Below are 20,226 nucleotides of genomic sequence, written 5' to 3'. Positions count from 1 at the left end.
AAAATTCAGCAAGGAATAAATTACACTTTAATTATTAAAACACTTTTACTTTTGAATCCTTTTGAACAGTAGTGTATATGAACAGCATCCGTGGCTGTCAATTATCACAAAAATAAATCGTAAAAACATCCTAAAGTCTTTAAAAATGAATTTAAAGGATTGCTGAGGTTTAACTACATAAACATGAAGCTCACACTTGCGTGATCATTACTTGCAGTATCAAATTGTTGTTATTTGTGTTGTACATTTGCACCAAGTACCCATTTTTCATTTTTGACAAACCGAGTGTGAAAATTTTCTGTGATTGTTGACAGCAGGCCACAGGTGCTGTCAATATAGCTTAAGCTGTATTTAACACTGAATATTCTTCTTTTAAATCCTCAAAGCAACATTTTTGCTAAAGTCACCAAAACTGTCCAATGCAAGAGGGAATTAGATGCATATGACCAGTCTAGTCGAGGATGGCTGAGTTATTTTATTGCATTTCAACCGAACGACTGTCCACACACCCTCATGATTTTGTATGAGGGGCTGTTAAACATCACTATGACATTGTCATTGCATCACCAGAAATCTCAACTGCATTAATGAGAAAGAGATCTCCAGCATCTGGACGAAATGCAGTCTGGGTTCAGTCGTTCTTAAGCCTCGACTGTTACAGTGATGGCTTCTTCACAGGACACTCAGAATATCCTTTCCGATACTTAAAATGTTCCCTGGCTGGGAAAAAGTTCACGCAGGCTGAGCTAATCTGAGGCAAGCAGACTGTGACTTCCAGCGGAATAAGTTTTCGTTAGGGTGGTTAATAGACAGGGTGCCTCTGCAAAGCTGTCCGGGGATGAGGCGGACAAGCTAAGGTGGCAATTTGACCATGCTTTCCGGAAGGGTGACTTCTTTTTCAAGCTCAGCAACAGTCACAGGTTAATATCCACTGTTATGGGATTTGAGAAGGACCGTCAGGTACCCTACTGTGGCATGAGGAGGCTAATCATCCTTATAAAGGGTACATCTGTGACACCGAAAAAGTATTTTTGATGCTCATAAAAATGATAAATAAAGGCTGTCATGCTTATTTGTGGGCAGGTTATGTGGTAATGCGGTCAGTTACGTCATCGTTTTACCACGTGCCTCTCCTCTCGGTTCAGTTTGATGGTTTTGCGGTGCGCTTGAGGAGTTAAAATGAAGTACTGTTCAGAAAAACGGGTCTGCTAAACTAGCCGAGACAATGTGGAACAAGAGACCACTTGCATCTAAGCCTTATTTACTACAATGCATGAATCCAGCCATTACGGCTGCTGACTCAACATGCCTGAGGGCCAGTATTTGCACAGACTTTATCACTGCGCACAGACCTGAAAGATGAAAAGAACAAGATGCTGCCTGGGTTTAGATGATTGTGTTATATCAAACAAATGGTAAGGCCCTGTTTCCTACCAAATAAACTGAAATAATGTGCTTGTTTTGAGGCTAAGGAAGCTTCCAAACACTCTTCCTTTAATGCTGCTTTAGAACAATATAATAAAAGCAGAATACTGGGCAAATAAGAAGTTATGTTTTGCATTAAAAAAAGGAAGCCTTTTTTAGGACTCTTTTTTTTTTTTGTATTGTTACATGACAATTAAAGCACATTTCCACACCAATTTTCCATATTGTAATACAAAAAAAAAATATTGACAGCAATTAATAAATTATATAGAATATTGATATACTCTACGATTATCTTATGCTTATCAAGGATGCATTTATCAGACAAAACAATGCAGTAACAACAGTAATATCGCTAAATATTATTACATTTTATTGTTTAACATAACTTTTTTATTTTAATATATTTTAAAATGTAATTTATTTCTGTGCTGTCAAAGCTGTATTTTCAGCATCATTACTCCAGTCTTCAGTGTCACATGATCCTTCAGAAATCATTCTAATATGCTGATTTGATGCTCAAGAAACATTTCTGATTATTATCAATGTTGAAAACAGTTGTGCTGCTTAATATATTTGTGGAGATCATGATAAATTTTTTCAGTTCAAAAGAACAGCTTTTATATAAAATAGAAATCTTTTTTTAAAATTATAAATGTCTTTACTGTCAATTTTGAATATTTATCTTCTTAAAAAACGTTTGAATGGTAGTGTATCATTTACATTGACAAGCTTGGATGTTTAAATGTCTATAAATTTATGCTGAAAAAAAGATTGCATTTCAGAAATAAGAATAACCACTGAGGATTATGTAAAAAAAAAATCAAAATTAATACATCTGTAGGCATTACAGTAATGAAGAATCTGGGTAAAAATGTGCTTAACTACCATGAAAATAATGTCATGCTGCAAAGATTTGTTACGGTCCTTCAGTATGATTCATTTTCTTTATACAAATTATGATTTTTTTTATGACATGAACATGTGAAAGGCACACTGTCCCACTTCCCCGGTGATCCTAGATGGGACGTACCATTGCGCTGAGAGTCCAGGTGGGTTTTCAGGTTGCACAGTTCTCCTTTGATGTCTCCAGGCACTTCCATGCCTAACTTCTGATAGAATTCTCTCTGTTTCTTCATCTCCGCTGCACACAAGAAAGCAAATAGGATGAATTAAAGTCTGACTGTTAAATCTTACAACAGCATACATCATAAGCTGCTTCATAAAATATGCTTTGCATAAGAAAAATTTGATGTGGTCAGAGGGTATTTTTGCTACCAGTTTGCATGGATCTTACGGATCTGTTCTAGACAGCATGAAACACGCTTAACTTCTATAGCGTCACGTATTTTTAAGAAAAACAGAAGTGTGACCTTTGCTACAGATACAAAATAACTTTTAGGGGTTAAAATCGCTTTACATTTTACTAAAGATTATGCAATTTTTCTTCCCTCAGACTAATGTGTTCTAATGAATTTTAAGCCTAGGTGTCTTAAAGGGATAGTTCACCTCAAAATGAAAATTCTGTCATCATTTATTCACCTTTAAGTTGTTGTAAACCTGCATGAGTTTCTTTGTTCTGTTGAACACAAGGGAAGATATTTTGAAGAATGCTGGTAACTATACAGTTGATGGAGCCCATTGCCTTCCGTAGTATAAAAAACTAAATACTATGGAAGTCAATGGGGACCAGAAACATGTTACCAACATTCTTCAAAATATCTTCTTTTGTGTTCAACAGAACAAAGAAACTAATACAGGTTTAGAACAACTTGAGGGTGAGTAAATGATGATTTTCATTTTTGGGTGAACTATCCCTTTAAGGTGGGAAAATACAATTTGTACTCTGATATCTATACTTCTAAAACAAAAAGAACACAAACCTTCTTGCAGTCCTGGCACCAGCTTATAGACAATATCTTGCATTGTTCGGTCATGGCTGAGGAAAAGGGAGAAATGGTAATGAATATAATTTATTTAAACAATATGCATTATAACAGCAAGAAACAGCTGAAGGAAAAGTTAGAAATGCACAAAAAAGAACACCAATAACATTCCAATTAGCATTTGAATTCGGCAGGCATGTTTCCTCATAACTATGATCTTTAATTAGCATATAGTGTAGTTCTTCCTCGTGTCTCTATATTCTCCTGTGACCGGTGGGTCTCAGGGCTCGGAGGTAAACCTATTAAGCGTGTGTTGACATGTTCATCTCTGTGGCGCCTGTTGTACGGCTGCCCGGCTCCGAGAACGTGTTTCCATGGTGCAAAACCCACGAGTGCCGGTTCCAAGAAGCCAACAGCCAAAACAAGAACACACTCTGAGATTCACAGCTCTGGTTGTGTTGCTTATACTTTCTAGGACACTGTAAATTCACTCTGAAAAAATCTAAAAAGATATCTTAAACCATTGCACTCCTTTAAGGATACATCTCATGTTGAGAAGACGTTGAAGTGATTTGGAGAGAAATGTCATTACATAAAGAAATTTGTGTTCATGATGATATTTTCATAACAATTGCCCATTTTACCCAAATTCTCATTAAAGTAATTACTTTAATACTAATATTATCTTTTATTATGACCGCCGCTAGCGTAGCTAGCGAAAGCGGTCATATAGGGATTGTCAAAGTTTTTTTTTTTTTTTTTTTTCGTCACCTTACTGAATTTTTCGTCAACGATACCAGGGACACCGAAGCACCGGGGAACATGAAATTTGGTGGGCATGTAGCCCCACTAGACTTCTAAGGAAAAATTTTGTTTGGTCCCCGGGGGCCACTCCCCCCCCCGCGCTGGGCCCCCCCAAACCCCAAAAATGCAGTTTTTCCTAAATAACTACCTGAACCGTGGCACCGAGGATGAAGAAATTTTTATGGTATGTTGGTCTACTAGACTTTTATGGAAAAATTTCGTTTGGTCCCCGGGGGCCACTTCCCCCCCCGCGCTGGGGCCCCCGTAAATTTTTCGTCAACGATACCAGGGACACCGAAGCACCGGGGAACATGAAATTTGGTGGGCATGTAGCCCCACTAGACTTCTACGGAAAAATTTCGTTTGGTCCCTGGGGGCCACTCCCCCCCCCGCGCTGGGCCCCCCAAACCCCAAAAAAATGCAGTTTTTCCTAAATAACTACCTGAACCGTGGCACCGAGGATGAAGAAATTTTTATGGTATGTTGGTCTACTAGACTTTTACGGAAAAATTTCGTTTGGTCCCCGGGGGCCACTTCCCCCCCCACGCTGGGGCCCCCGTAAATTTTCCGTCAACGATACCAGGGACACCGAAGCACCGGGGAACATGAAATTTGGTGGGCATGCAGCCCCACTAGACTTCTAAGGAAAAATTTTGTTTGGTCCCCGGGGGCCACTCCCCCCCCGCGCTGGGCCCCCCAAACCCCAAAAAAGGCAGTTTTTCCTAAATAACTACCTGAACCGTGGCACCGAGGATGAAGAAATTTTTATGGTATGTTGGTCTACTAGACTTTTACGGAAAAATTTCGTTTGGTCCCTGGGGGCCACTTCCCCCCCCCGCGCTGGGGCCCCCGTAAATTTTTCGTCAACGATACCAGGGACACCGAAGCACCGGGGAACATGAAATTTGGTGGGCATGCAGCCCCACTAGACTTCTAAGGAAAAATTTCGTTTGGTCCCCGGGGGCCACTCCCCCCCCGCGCTGGGCCCCCCCAAACCCCAAAAAATGCAGTTTTTCCTAAATAACTACCTGAACCGTGGCACCGAGGATGAAGAAATTTTTATGGTATGTTGGTCTACTAGACTTTTACGGAAAAATTTCGTTTGGTCCCCGGGGGCCACTTCCCCCCCTGCGCTGGGGCCCCCGTAAATTTTTCGTCAACGATACCAGGGACAGCGAAGCACCGGGGAACATGAAATTTGGTGGGCATGTAGCCCCACTAGACTTCTAAGGAAAAATTTCGTTTGGTCCCCGGGGGCCACTCCCCCCCCCCGCGCTGGGCCCCCCCAAACCCAAAAAAATTCAGTTTTTCCTAAATAACTACCTGAACCGTGGCACCGAGGATGAAGAAATTTTTATGGTATGTTGGTCTACTAGACTTTTACGGAAAAATTTCGTTTGGTCCCCGGGGGCCACTTCCCCCCCCGCGCTGGGGCCCCCGTAAATTTTTCGTCAACGATACCAGGGACACCGAAGCACCGGGGAACATGAAATTTGGTGGGCATGTAGCCCCACTAGACTTCTAAGGAAAAATTTCGTTTGGTCCCCAGGGGCCACTCCCCCCCCCCGCGCTGGGCCCCCCCAAACCCAAAAAAATGCAGTTTTTCCTAAATAACTACCTGAACCGTGGCACCAAGGATGAAGAAATTTTTATGGTATGTTGGTCTACTAGACTTTTACGGAAAAATTTCGTTTGGTCCCCGGGGGCCACTTCCCCCCCCGCGCTGGGGCCCCCGTAAATTTTTCGTCAACGATACCAGGGACACCGAAGCACCGGGGAACATGAAATTTGGTGGGCATGTAGCCCCACTAGACTTCTAAGGAAAAATTTCGTTTGGTCCCCGGGGGCCCCTCCCCCCCTGCGCTGGGCCCCCCCAAACCCAAAAAAATGCAGTTTTTCCTAAATAACTACCTGAACTGTGGCACCGAGGATGAAGAAATTTTTTATGGTATGTTGGTCTACTAGACTTTTACGGAAAAATTTCGTTTGGTCCCCGGGGGCCACTTCCCCCCCCCGCGCTGGGGCCCCCGTAAATTTTTCGTCAACGATACCAGGGACACCGAAGCACCGGGGAACATGAAATTTGGTGGGCATGTAGCCCCACTAGACTTCTAAGGAAAAATTTCGTTTGGTCCCCGGGGCCACTCCCCCCCCGCGCTGGGCCCCCCCAAACCCAAAAAAATGCAGTTTTTCCTAAATAACTACCTGAACCGTGGCAACGAGGATGAAGAAATTTTTATGGTATGTTGGTCTACTAGACTTTTACGGAAAAATTTCGTTTGGTCCCCGGGGCCACTTCCCCCCCCCACGCTGGGGCCCCCGTAAATTTTTCGTCAACGATACCAGGGACACCGAAGCACCGGGGAACATGAAATTTGGTGGGCATGTAGCCCCACTACACTTCTACGGAAAAATTTCGTTTGGTCCCCGGGGGCCACTCCCCCCCCCGCGCTGGGCCCCCCCAAACCCAAAAAAATGCAGTTTTTCCTAAATAACTACCTGAACCGTGGCACCGAGGATGAAGAAATTTTTATGGTATGTAGGGCCCACTCTTAAGGGCCCACATCAACCTAGCCCATAATCAGTCATTTGTGATTTGCGCCCCTCCCATAAAAAATGAAAATGCAATATTATTCTGCTTTTATCGCCCCTATCTTCAGTGGAGATGTTCAGAACTGCACCATATTTCATGTGTATGATTAACTTGACATCCTCTGGGGGTATCCTCTGCTAAGTTTTGTAGAATTTCATCCATGGGGGGGGGGTATAAAATAAATTCATTTATGTGCACATTTAGTGACTGTACACTCATCGGCCTGTAGATGGTGCTGTTGAGCGAAGGGTTGCTGGTTTAGGATGATACTGTCACACACACACATGCAGGAATACAAACAAACGCAAACATGCACACACACTGACATCCACACGCACAGACACACACCCATACACACACATACAAATCCACATGCACAGACACACACACACAAACACACACGCGCACACATGTACGCACACATACATACACGCACAGACACACACACACACACAGACACACACATACACAACACACACACACACACACACACACACACACACACACACACACACACACACACACACACACACACACACACACAGACATGCACATACTATTACTTTTTTAGGTATATACATAAACACGCAATACAGCCAAATTACTCCACGTCATTTATTTTTGTGGAAAGCCAGTGCAGGCCTGAGCGGCGGTCATATTTTGTACCGCGATGCGGTACATCTAGTTTACACTACCATTCAGAAGTCAGTAAGATTTTTTTTATTATTTTTGAAAGAAGTCTCTTATGCTCACCAAAGCTGCAAAGCTTATTTGATGAAAAAAATACAGTAAAAGCAGTAGGGTCATTCCTGGGATTCGGAAATTTATTTTCAAAATACATACAATTATGTTTCTAAATACCCCACATCATTAGGCACATATCAAACCTCCAACAAATCATATTGCCCACCTTCCCACCAATTTGATTGTGTTAGTCCTTAAGATGTCAGGTGGTAATCAGCAAGAAATGCAGTCATTTTTAATGACAAGGTTGAGAATAGTGTGACGGGGTTGAAGACTGTAACAGTTTTAAAGGGAAACATTACCTTAAATTTTATATTTTTAATTTAGTCTCTCTCTCATATTGTGCCCTTCTTTCTGGGTCAACAAATCTGCATGCACAACACTGTCTTTCTGCTGCTGATGTGGCTGCCATTTCTGACATAGATAATTGTCAATGTTTAAGCGGACACATTCCATCAAATATTCTATTTATATTAAATTCTGAGTTGTCATGATTTTGGTAAGTATAGCTTTACTGAAACCATGGCTATTTTATATATTTTTATATATAAAATTATTCATAAATGAAGTGAACAACAAGTTTACAACCCCGAAACAATGAGAAATATACATATATGTGACAGGGTTGAGTGTGATGGGGTTGAGGTTTTTTGCTCAAAATGGCCACTGGTCCTCATGTAGTGTAGGAAAGTAGACCATATACAGTAGCAATGAATTAAGTACATTGATAAAAAATAAATCTTACTTTTATGCGATGGGGTTGAGTCGACAGTACCCTACCTGACCATAATATACCTCAAAAATATTAATAAAAAGTATGATAATATTTACCATCTTCTGCACCACTGTTAAAGAGACCGTAATGTCAATACTGGAAAATTATGTAATTTGGCAGGAGTTCTTTATGCAAAGATTTTGGGGTTTCAGTTCAGTGAAAAAGGCCTTGTGAAAGTTCACTTCCTCTTAATAGCACATAATGACTTCGATAAGTAGGAAACTGATCTTAGATCTGCACTCGTGCTACATTGAGAATACAGGCCAGTTCTGTGTCAAGGTTCAGTTTGCTGTTAGCTGATCTGCTCCCTGTGGGCACGATGAGAGAGAAAGAGAAAGAAAGAGTTCAGGATAGTGAGGCAGCAGAGCACCTGTGTCCTTGGTGCACAGCCAGAGCCACCACCTGTTCCCAAATCCCAGCAGCCTGGCGGGGAAGCTAGACGTCCAATTAGCCGCCAGCGAGCTTCCACAGAGGGGGCCGGAAGGCCTGGTGGTGAGGGGGTGACTGGCATTTAGCTAGCTGATCAACAAAAGCTCCGATTTGTGTGTGTGTGGGTGTATGTTTGCGCAAGTGCGAGAGAGACGAGGATCAATGAGCTGCCACTGTTAATACACACAAATCCAGTTTTCATTCACGATCAAACAGTGTGGCTCATAAATACCAGGGTGTTAAACTAAGGTCAGATTAATCATGCGGAGAGAGGGGAGAGCTGGTTTAATGGTGTAGCTGACCCCGAACTCTTATATTGTCTCTTCCTTCTTATCCCCGCATGGCTTTCATCCACCAGAAAGGCTGGGGCGTCTCTTTTCCACCACATTCAGAAGGCAGCGAGGAAGCCCTGGGATCATGGTGAATATTTAATGTGTTTGGAAATTGTTTCTCATCAGCGCGCGACTGCAAGCAACTATGCAGCTAAATGACGAATTAAGAAAGAGCTGGCATCCGGCCCAGAGCACCAGCGAATCCATCAGACACAGAGGCACCGATGCTCAGGGGGCAGATGGACGACACACCCCAACAGTTTACACACATCTACACACCGAGCACATCTGTGTGTGTGTGTCTCGCAGCAGCAAGGCCTTTCCATATTGAAACAGGAAGTCTGAGTGGGAGATATGATTGCAAAAGGCTTGTTTGGTCAGTACACATGCATACAGATGAGTCTGACCTCAAAGCTAAAAGAAATGAGCTCAAAGTCACATATGATTTAAAAACTTGAACAAAATTGATATGTAACATACTATAAATACAATTTTTACATTTTATGGAGAAAAACTATGTGGAAAAAAGGTGTGCTATGATGCTAGGATGGTCAAAAGTCTATCCTAGTCCAGCCAGTCAAAAATCTGATCACTTAAAGAAATAACTCTCCTCAACAAGCAACTTTCAACGAACAATGAGCAAAAGTAAAACCACCATCTATGTTTAAAAGAACTTAATTATCAGCTAGGATGCATTAAAGCTGTAGTCCGAAGCTGTAGAACTAAAAGCATCTTGCAGAAGAACATTGTTGCCGGAGCTACTTCTCTCTGTTTATGTCTATGACGACCCAAACCAGTCTAAAATAGTCCCAGTATAAACACTTTTTACAGGTGTACCGTATTGATTCGGGATAAGACAAAAACACGGTTTGGAAAATGGATTCATGATGTACTCACTTATTGTATAAATTCTGTAAATTTTGAACACAAAAAAAAGTTACAGACTGCAGCTTTAAATTGACTAAAAGTGACAGTAAATGTATTAAAAGATATCAAATAAATGCTGTTCTTGTGAGCTTTCTATTCATTAAAAATCCTGAAAAAATGTATCTTAATTTCCACACAAAAATATCAAGCAGCACACCTGTTTTTAATATTGATAAGAAATGTTTCTTGAGCAGCAGATCAGCATATTAGAATGATTTCTGAAGGATCATGTGACACTGAAGACTGGAGTAATGATGCTGAAAATTCAGCTTTGCATCACAGAAATAATTTTAAAATATATTAAAATACAAAACAATTACTTTAAATTGTAATAATATTTAACAATATTATTGTTGTTACTGTATATTACTGCCTTGGTGAGCATAAGAGACTTAAAAATAAAATGATCTCCATCAAGAGGTCACTTCCTTTTGAACCAGAAAAAAATGACCCAAAACGGTCCAGAATTCTGCACTGCCGTGATAAACAAACACCCTGCAGTTGTAATCTTGACTTTCCATGTGCCAGCTCTACCCTGATTCACAGTCTGGATTTGTAGTAAACCGATGGTGTAGCTGTCTGTTCCAGAAGAGCGTAAAACTTTCAGGTCACATCGGCAGATGTTTTCTCTGGGATGTGTGCGCTGAAGAGGAACACTCCACCCTGGACATCAATAATTCAGCCTCCGACAGAGAGCTGGAGGGAGACACGCCGCCTTCAAATACCCATGTGGCTGTATGACACACAGATAACACACGCATGCACACAACACCCAGCAGTCAAAGACAACGCTATTCACCGATGTGCCTTGATGGACCCCTACTGGCCTGCTCTGGGGTTTATATTGACTGAGACGTGTTTGTCTGCTGCGGTAAACTCTTACCCGATGTACTGCAGTGGATGGCTCTGGTGAATGACAATCCGACATGTGGGACAAGTGTTGTTCTCTTCTAGGTACTTCACCAAACAGCTCCTGCAGACTAAATATATATAATATAAACACAGTTAGTCGATTTATTTTGTATTCATCACATTATACATCATTATATAGATTTCCACAGACACATGAATGTCACACTGTCGTGAATTAAATAACATGAAGTAAAATGACGCGGCACAAACCTAGAGGCAAAATATAAAACTGAAACGAATAGCATCTCTAGTTTCATGACTCAAACTACCAAATGCATAATTTTAAAGGCTCTTGATCAAATCACAAATCACATGCTCAGAAACAAGCAATCTGTGGCACAATGACTCCCTCTAGTGTTCAATTCAATCACTGCTGTTTAAATGCTACAAAACTTGGCTGTAACCAGCTAGTGAGAGTTTGACATGCTAAACTTAATCTGAAAATAGAAATTCTGTCATCATGTACTTATCTTTGCAGTTCAAACCATATGAGTTTCACAAAAAGAGATTCTGAGTCAGGTCCTTTTTAATGCGGGCCACATGATTTGTTTACTGACAATCTTGGTCTGCATCCGAAATTGCATACTCTTGAGTAGGTACTTATATTTTTGAATAAGTAATTACTTCACGACTGCTAAAAAAGTATGTTCTATAATGTGTGTAGTATGAATGTAATCTGGACGTACTACTTTTGCTAAGCTGTCATCGTGTCCTACCAGCGTAAATTACGTTGCTTTCCTGCCATTCACAAATCCTCTCCTGTGGCCTCATTGGGAGAGTAAAGTGTCCATGATTTTAACACTTCAGAATCTCACCAGAAGAAGTAGGTCATCCATGTACTTTTTGCCTACTCTTTTATGAGTACTGTGAATTCAGACATAATTATTTTTTTAACATTCTGTTTTTCACCTAATATATAGTAGGGTAGTATGCGATTTCGGATGAAGTCTTCCTGTCCAGTTAGCTGTTAGTCACTATATCATTGAGCCAGAGAGTTGATTCAGTCCGATTCATGAACTATTCGTTTGGACCGGTTTTGTGAACCAGATCATTCATCAGAAAAGATCTGACTCAAATAATGATCTGAGACATCAGTAATTCTCACTTAAAAATGCCAAGGAGAGCTTTTATTAAACGTAAATTTTGGTCTGTTCCTTTCACAAAATTATCATATGGCTTAAGAAGACTTGGAATACAGTGCAATATTGTACAGTCATTTGGACCACTTTTATACTACTTTTTTTTTTTTTTTTTTTTTTTTGGTCCTTTTATTTTCTTTATTCAATATTCAAGGATATTCTTCAAAATTCACATGAAAATAAATGAGTAAATAAGCACTTTAATTTCTGTTCAAAATGTTGCTTTTAAAGGGATATTTCACCACTGGAAAGATGAATGTGTATTTAAATTGGGTCATTTATGTAGTAGAAATGTGAAATTATTTTAGAAGTTAGACTTCTAGACTGAGAAAAGCCAGAAAATGTATTTTTGGCTCATGTGGATGAAAGACAACTCCTCCCAGAATGCACTTGCTTCGCTGCTCTACGAGGCCACTCCCAAGCCACGCCTACCGGTTACAGAGGGCAGTATCGGAAGAAATGATACAACTAGGCTACTAGTTGACTCGAAACTGAAAAAACACCGTTTTATCGTGAGATCCCCCTATGGGCGGGTTGAAAACATGCGGAACGAGCTACTACTACTGGCTGTAGTCTCTCGCCTCTGGACAAAAAAGCCTCCGATGACGCAAAATGATGATTTTTACGTCATCTGAAGTTTTTTCCAGAGACACAAAACAGAAATCTCTCGTCTCAGGGGGACATGATGGAGGGAAGCAAGGTCATTCGAAAATACTACCGGGTTTATACTGATACAAAGCTTAATGCTAATCGGTGAAGTATCCCTTTAAGTAAAATAAAGAGTAGATATTGGTGTGGAAATAACACTCACAGGTGTGTAAGCACTCAGTGACCGTGGTGGCGTCGATCAGGTACCCCTCACACAGACGACAGGTGATGTGGGCATTGATGTCCCACAGTTTAATCTTCCTGGTTAACATCTCGGGGTTCTGGATGAGAGAGAAATGGAGGACAAAGAAAGGTTAAAAACATGTCACAAAAACACAATCACAATCCAAACCTCAAGCTGTAGGATCAACGTAATTTAACAAGTTTTTCATCAAAAGATCTGAATTAATTACTAATAAATAAGGTTTTAAAAATCTAAAGATTCCACCTTTTGTGTAATGGAAAGGTCCCATGGATGTTAAAGGTTCTTCATGGAACCATCAATGCCAATAGAGAACCTTTATTTTTAGGTGTGTATATCCCAACTCATTAAACATTAGGTTGCCTCCATATTTTACATCAAAACAAATGTTCAAAACAAGTGTCATTTTCATGTTTGCAGAGAAAACCGTTTTTCGTTTGGCTAATTCCTAGTCGCCCGCCACTTTAAAAACAAATCATGTTGTTTGTTTTGGGACGTCCCATGTGAAGCAGCCAGATGACTCTATTGACCAGTGTTATCCACTGCAGCACAAACAGTGTCAGGACACATGCTGCTCATATTCAATACACATTAAAAAGATTATTCAACACACCAGCTGCCCACTGACAAGAAAATAATTAGATCTATGTTGCTTCAATATTTGTAATTCAGCTTTGAAGAACAATCTGTGTTGGAACACAGATAAAAAAAAAAAAAAAAAATGTCGGTATTAATATTAAGAGGAAGTACATAGATATTGCACAAACATCAACCCTAAAGAGTCAACATACCGCTTTTAATTTCCTGTCTTGTTGTGCATAGTTCATCATATACAGTACTGTGCAAAAGTCTTAGGCATGTTAATATCCCCACCCCAAAAATGTCCCCAAAAATGGTTGCAAGTCAGTTATTTATATCTTTTGCTGTAGTGTGTCAGTAGGAAATATCAGTTTACATTTCCAAACATTCTTTTTGCCATTAATTGTAATAATCCAGTGAGATTTGTGTATGTACAAGGAGTCTGACAACAGCCGGTATGATCTGATCTCACCATCATCGAGTCCGTCTGTGATTACATGAAGAAACAGAAGAAACTGAGACAGACTAAATCCAGAAGAACTGCGGGAACGTCTCCGAGACGCTTGAAGAAACCTTCCTGCAAAGCTACAGTACTGTGAAAAGTACTGGCACTTGTGTTAAAACGCTGTAAAGTGAGAATGCTTTAAAAAATAAAATCACAAATTGAATTTATTTATGATTTAACTTCTATTAACTAATTCAAATCAATATATGGTGTAACGACCCTTTGCGTTTAAAACGGCTTTTGTCCAGGTACACTTGCGCATAGTTTTTCAGGGAGCTTTGCAGGAAGGTTTCTTCAAGCATCTTGGAGACGTTCCCGCAGTTCTTCTGGATTTAGTCTGTCTCAGTTTCTTCTGTTTCTTCATGTAATCACAGACGGACTCGATGATGGTGAGATCAGATCATACCGGCTGTTGTCAGACTCCTTGTGCATACACAAATCTCACTGGATTATTACAATTAATGGCAAAAAGAATGTTTGGAAATGTAAACTGATATTTCCTACTGACACACTACAGCAAAAGATATAAATAACTGACTTAAAACCATTTTTGGGGACATTTTTGGGGTGGGGATATTAACATGCCTAAGACTTTTGCACAGTACTGTATATGTATAAAGAGCATGCACAGAGAAGTTCAAATGAAACAATTCCCCATCGTAAGTACACATTGATGGCCTAAGACACGAAACGAGCGGTTTGTGTGAGAAAACGAACAGTATTTATATCGTTTTTACCTCTTGTACACTTTCCGGCGCTTGCGCAGACTAAGCCAGAACGCGCGCACACGTCACACACCAGGAAGCGCGCGTGCCCTCAGATCACTTGAACGTGGTTGTGTAGAGGTAAAAACGATATAAATACTGTTCGTTTTCTCACACAAACCGCTCGTTTCGTGTCTTAGGCCATCAATGTGTACTTACGATGGGGAATTGTTTAATTTGGACTTCTCTGTGCATGCTCTTTGAGGTGGTGACCATAGACCTGCATTATATGACTGACAGACCAGAACGGTTTGACCTAAAAATATCAAAATTGAAACTACTGCGGAAACAAAGACACCTACATCTTGAATCCCCTTGAGGTAAGCTAAAACATACCAAAATTTAATTTCAAAGTGAACTATCCCTTTAAGTTAATTAATGAAATTTAAGGTATTTTTAACATGTTGCAACCGTCCCTGGGTTGTGTTGCTGCAACTGTCCCCTGGGTTGGGGTCAGTTGCAACATTTGGCTTCTTCCATTCAAATAAATACTGTGAACGATATGTCATATATAATCATCTTTAAATGGTATGGGTAATTAGCAGACAGATGCAAGTTTACAAATTTGGTTGGTCTAGCTCAAATAGTCTCTGAGTAACTGAGAGAAATGCAAAAAGTGTTGCAACTGTCCCCGGTCTCCCCAACATTTTAATGTCTTTGAAATAATGTTCACTGATAGCTTGTAAAATTACAAAAACTCTGAATGCGTTCTGTACATTGGATCTGGTTGGAACTTAAGTGATTGCAGTGTAGAAAAGTGTGTAGAGATGAAAGAGAAGCACTACTAGCACTGCAATAAGGCCAAATGTGTTCAGTGAGGCATAACCACAGGTGTTTTATGTTATGGCACTTCCTCATAAAAGATGAATTCATGAATTCAGCCAGTAGCCATACTGCAATAACATAATCAGTGCAGTGTCAAATGAGGACAGAGAACTGCCACGGGCTGCAGTGAATATTACACTCTCACATTAGTGGGCTTCAATAAAAGTTGGAGCTTCAAAGCCATTAATTTACCCATGAGTCTAAATACATTATTCTGAGAAAAAAAAAATATATATTTCAATCCAAAACTGAGCATTATACAAGGATCATGGGGCGTTGCTAGCCTGGGTTTCCCCATGCTGCCTTGAGCACAGCGCGATTTTATTCACGCTGCTAGGGCGTTGCTGTTTTGAAAACAGATCACACAAAAGTTTTTAGTAAATAAAATACTTCGCATAGTCAAACTGTTAGCCTACATGGTATGTCACAACTTTTTTTTATTAAACAAGCACAAATGAGGTTTGTGAGCTCCAGCACAGGATTTATTTTATTAATTAGTAACGACTTAAATTTCCCGTCTGCTGAATTTCAGGCTTCACACAAAGAATATTATCTTTGAATATACTTTTATGGGACCTTTTTGAAGCCTAGCAGTATGAATCACAATTTATCTTTCTGTTGCAGAAAAGCAGAAGCTTGGACATTCTGCCAAACATCTCCTTTTTATGAAAAAATAAGATATGAGATTGAAACAACAAAGGAAATGAGGGTGCACCAATTAAGATTGTTAAAATCAGATTAAACATTGTGCAGCAGAAAGGAAGTGATGCAATACACTCACCCCTATTGCCGCCATGTGTCTACTGCTGAGGGTCTGGCAGCCGGGCTTCTTCTGCGAGACACAGGGTGGTGTTAACTCTGCATCCTGTGCTCCACTTCAGCTGCAAAAAACACACAGGCATTTATTTATTTACACACATTTATACACAAAATGATGGCAAGGAAACAGACTATTTTCCCCCTTTGCCTTTCCAGAATGTTTTCAGTAAATAATATTTTCCGTTTTCAAGATTTCTAAATTGCAACTAGTACTGAGGTTTTTATATTGGAGTTATTTACAGCTTTCTTATCAGCTCCTTATCAGCATTTCTAAAACTGTAAAAAAAAAAAAAAAAAAAAGGCAAACAGCAAATTTAAGACATACTATCTGTTGATTACAATCTTCAAACACCTTCAAACAATGTGCATAATTATATCACTGATAAATATGACTGATAAATTATATAGCGATAACCTGGAAAATTCTATTATTATTATTATTATTACCACCACAATACATTAAATTATTTTTATCCATATTATCAACAGTGATTAACAGCAAATAGTTTTAATTAATAGATTTGTACATTTTTAAAATACAAAACAATTTGGCAGCGGCTATTTGCACTAAGTGAAAATAGCAGTATTTTCTTAGTGGTATGCCATTACACTAAGTGAAGATAACGATTGATTCTATTTACACCATGTAAAAATAGCAGTATTTAGTAAATTGTTAGATATTGCACAGTATGCAATAATAACACGTTGAGTGTAAATAATCAGGCTATTTTTATTAAATAAATGCCAGCTTATTGGGACAATAAAGCCATCCCTACGTCTACCCCTAAACCTACCCGATTATAAACACTTTATTATTAAATAACCCTTAGGCAGTTTTCACATATTTTCTTCATATTTATTAAAAATAAATGCCTTTTCAATCTGATATGCGATGGGAAAAGAGAGAAGAACGAGTTCGGCAAAAGGCGGATTTAAACTCGGGGCGATCACGTCAAAAGTATCTTCAATGCGCCTTAATGTCTACGCCACTGCTGTTGATAGGTTACAGGCGTTTTTTGTACTTTTGTCTAGACATTGTTGGGCGGAGTTAGTGTAAATAGCGATATATTTGCACCTTATGTAAATAGACACTCCGAAATAGTTTTACTTTTGTTGTGTGTGTGTGTGTGTGTGTGGTCTGTATGTATAAATATGCAGGGAAACTGAGACACTGTCATATATAGTGTTAGAAGTTCCACATCTATATGTATGTGGCCTGGTGGCCAATCTTCACTGATTTTACACTCCATCAGTAAGAGCAGACAGTGAAGGCTGAATTAGCAGAGCAACAGCACAGCTGTACATAAAATATTGCAATTCACACAACATAATAGGAGACATATCAGAGTTCAAAAGAGGACAAATTGTTGGTGTGTGTCTCACTGGCTCATCTGTGACCAGGACAGCAAGTCCCTGTGGTGTATCGAGAGCTATGGCATCCAGAGTAATGTCGGCATATACCACCATGTAGGACGAACCACATCCAACAGGAGTGACTGTCGACGCAAGAGGAAGCTGTCTGAAAAAGATGTAACCCGGATTGTATCCAAAAAACATAAAACCACAGCTGCCCAACTCACTGCAGAAATAAATGCGCACCTCGACTTTCCTGTTTCCACCAAAACTGTTTGTCAGGAGCTCCACGGGGTCAATATTCATAGTCGGGCTGCTATAGCCAAACCTTTGTTACTTGTGCCAATGCCAAATGTTGGTTACATTGGTGCCAGCAGTGCAAATCTTGGGCTATGGACAATGTGAAACATGTATTGTTCTCTGATGATGAGTCCATCTTCACTGTCTTTCCCACATCCATGGGAGATGAGGTGAAATCTATCTATCAGTGATGGTCTGGGCTGCAATATCATGGCATTCCCTACTGTACCTGATGGGTGAGTCACTGCCATTTTACAACTGATTAATTTCAATCGATTCATTCCATTGTGTTTTAATTAGGATCATCAACTGCAAATAAATGATATGCCATGCATCACAAAGTCAGTAAAATCCTGATTCTAACCTATTTAAATTTTCACAGATGACACTGCTGGTATGAGTATCGGACACAACAAGTAGTTGAGTTCTCAATATTGTCCCAGAAATTCCCTATCAGTGCGTCCTTAAAAGATCTGGATCTGTGATCTGGATTACAATTTGCTGTTACCTCTCTAGATGCCCACGCATAAGTTTCTTGCTTGCCTACTTGAGTCCAGACAGAGAGACTCCCAGCCAGGGAGTTTCTGTCTGTTCACTAGCCTGTGAAATTACTTAAACCAGAAGACATGAATGTAGGTCATCTAAGGATATGAGTAAGTGTGTATCATCAGAATTACAGCAGATCCAACAGCTCAACATGCTAGAGTACAAGCTCCAAAAACTTGGTTTGAAAGTCAACTTGTAAATCCCAATTAGCCTACTTTCTTAATACATAATTTAATGCTTAATAAAATTTACTGTGAATGATTCAATGCATGGAATTCAAAACAAAACAAACAATGTTTGTCTTCATAATCTTTGCTCATTATGTAGAATAATAAAGTGCTCAGCCTCTGAAATGAGTACGGCTGCTTTCTTTTACAAAGACGGAGAAGTTTCAACTAACAGCTGACAACGTTTTCAAGATTCAAGCAATTCCCGATGGATGAAATCAAGGCCTGGCCCACATTTCTTCAATGTATATCCCGTTTCACTCAGAAATACATCACATAATGGAAGTAAAAAAAAAAAGTTGTGAATAACGTTTCATGTTGATCTGAGTAATTCTCTTTATAAACTTTCACAAAAATTTCATTACACTCTAAAGTCTAGACCTCCCAAATTCCAGTTTACGAACTAAACTTCCTGAACAAATCAACAACAATTCAATCTACCATTGCTGAGGGCGCCACTTAACTTTGTTGTGGTACTTTAGTGACATAAAAGAAAACAGATCTCTTTACTATACAGGAAACGGTGCCTATCTCAGCCTGCAGACTGGAGCCATGTGATTCTCAGTGGGTTTTAAAATAACATGACCAATATTTTGATTATTTCCACACAGAGCGTCCAAAATTCGAAGGATCAAATTGACATTGGTGCAAATTGAATCAGTTGTTAAGTTTGCGTTTGGAGCTTAATCATCATGCTTGGGGTTTGTACAGGAATTGAGGCATGACCGAACTATCACATCACCGCTGTACCACTTAGAGCAAAATCAAACTGAACATACACACAACTGGACACTTTGGATTTGAGACTTTGAACACAGATAGTAGCCTATGTTTTGTATGTTTTGATAGTACGCTCTATCGTAGCATTTTATCAGCATTACCGTACACAGACAACAAAACCAAATATGTGCTGTTGTTATAAATAAGACATTCCAGAGAATTGGGACTGATACAAATATTTCACAGAAAAATGTCTAAGATCTTTATTCAAAGCACTTTAAAGACACAAAACCGACCTTAAAACATGGACTCAGCCAAACAGCAATTGGTTTACAATCAGTGTGAATTTACACTACACTAAAATTAAGTAGTATAAATGCAACTACATAACTTATTAAATTAAAAAACAAGAACAACAACTGTAGACTGTTCAATTAATTGGCCAGTATTTGGCCATTTTTTAAATTACCAGCGTTAGTCAATGGAAATTAAAAACAAACAAAAATATCCTTTTAACTTTAGGTAAAAAAAAAAAAAGGCAAATCGTGTACAGACGCTGCACAAGTCATCCACACAAAGACAAAACACCGCCAGGGCAACACACGACACTAAAATAATGCAATAAACATTAACTAAATAACAGAAAATGTCACACAAATCACTCTAATGTAATGTACATTACTGAAAACAAAATGTATAAAAAAATAAATCTTAAGCAATGTGTGACAGTGTCATCTAGGAAAATCATTTTATTGTTCTTCACCAATAATTA

At 39.5% G+C, this 20,226-nt stretch overlaps 1 protein-coding gene across 6 annotated transcripts in view; it reads right to left on the bottom strand.

The window, feature by feature from the left end:
* Positions 1-20,226, bottom strand: part of pcgf3 (polycomb group ring finger 3) — a 148,052-nt gene that overhangs the window by 112,197 nt on the left and 15,629 nt on the right. For all 6 annotated transcript variants that reach the window (XR_013823507.1, XR_013823508.1, XM_079892637.1 and 3 more), the window contains exons 2-6: positions 16,271-16,370; positions 12,778-12,895; positions 10,799-10,895; positions 3,309-3,364; positions 2,459-2,569 (exon numbers count right to left, since the gene is read on the bottom strand). Coding sequence is in view for 4 of the 6 variants with exons in the window: in XM_079892637.1 (XP_079748763.1) it covers positions 2,459-2,569; positions 3,309-3,364; positions 10,799-10,895; positions 12,778-12,895; positions 16,271-16,285 (397 nt within the window). In the remaining 2 variants the exon portion in view is untranslated. The remainder of the gene's footprint in view (positions 1-2,458; positions 2,570-3,308; positions 3,365-10,798; positions 10,896-12,777; positions 12,896-16,270; positions 16,371-20,226) is intronic.

Source organism: Squalius cephalus, assembly GCF_949319135.1.
Source record: "Squalius cephalus genome assembly, chromosome: 14".
Taxonomy (NCBI): domain Eukaryota; kingdom Metazoa; phylum Chordata; class Actinopteri; order Cypriniformes; family Leuciscidae; genus Squalius; species Squalius cephalus.
The sequence above is the reverse complement of the archived record's forward strand: the minus strand, read 5'-3'. Positions and strand labels throughout refer to the sequence as shown.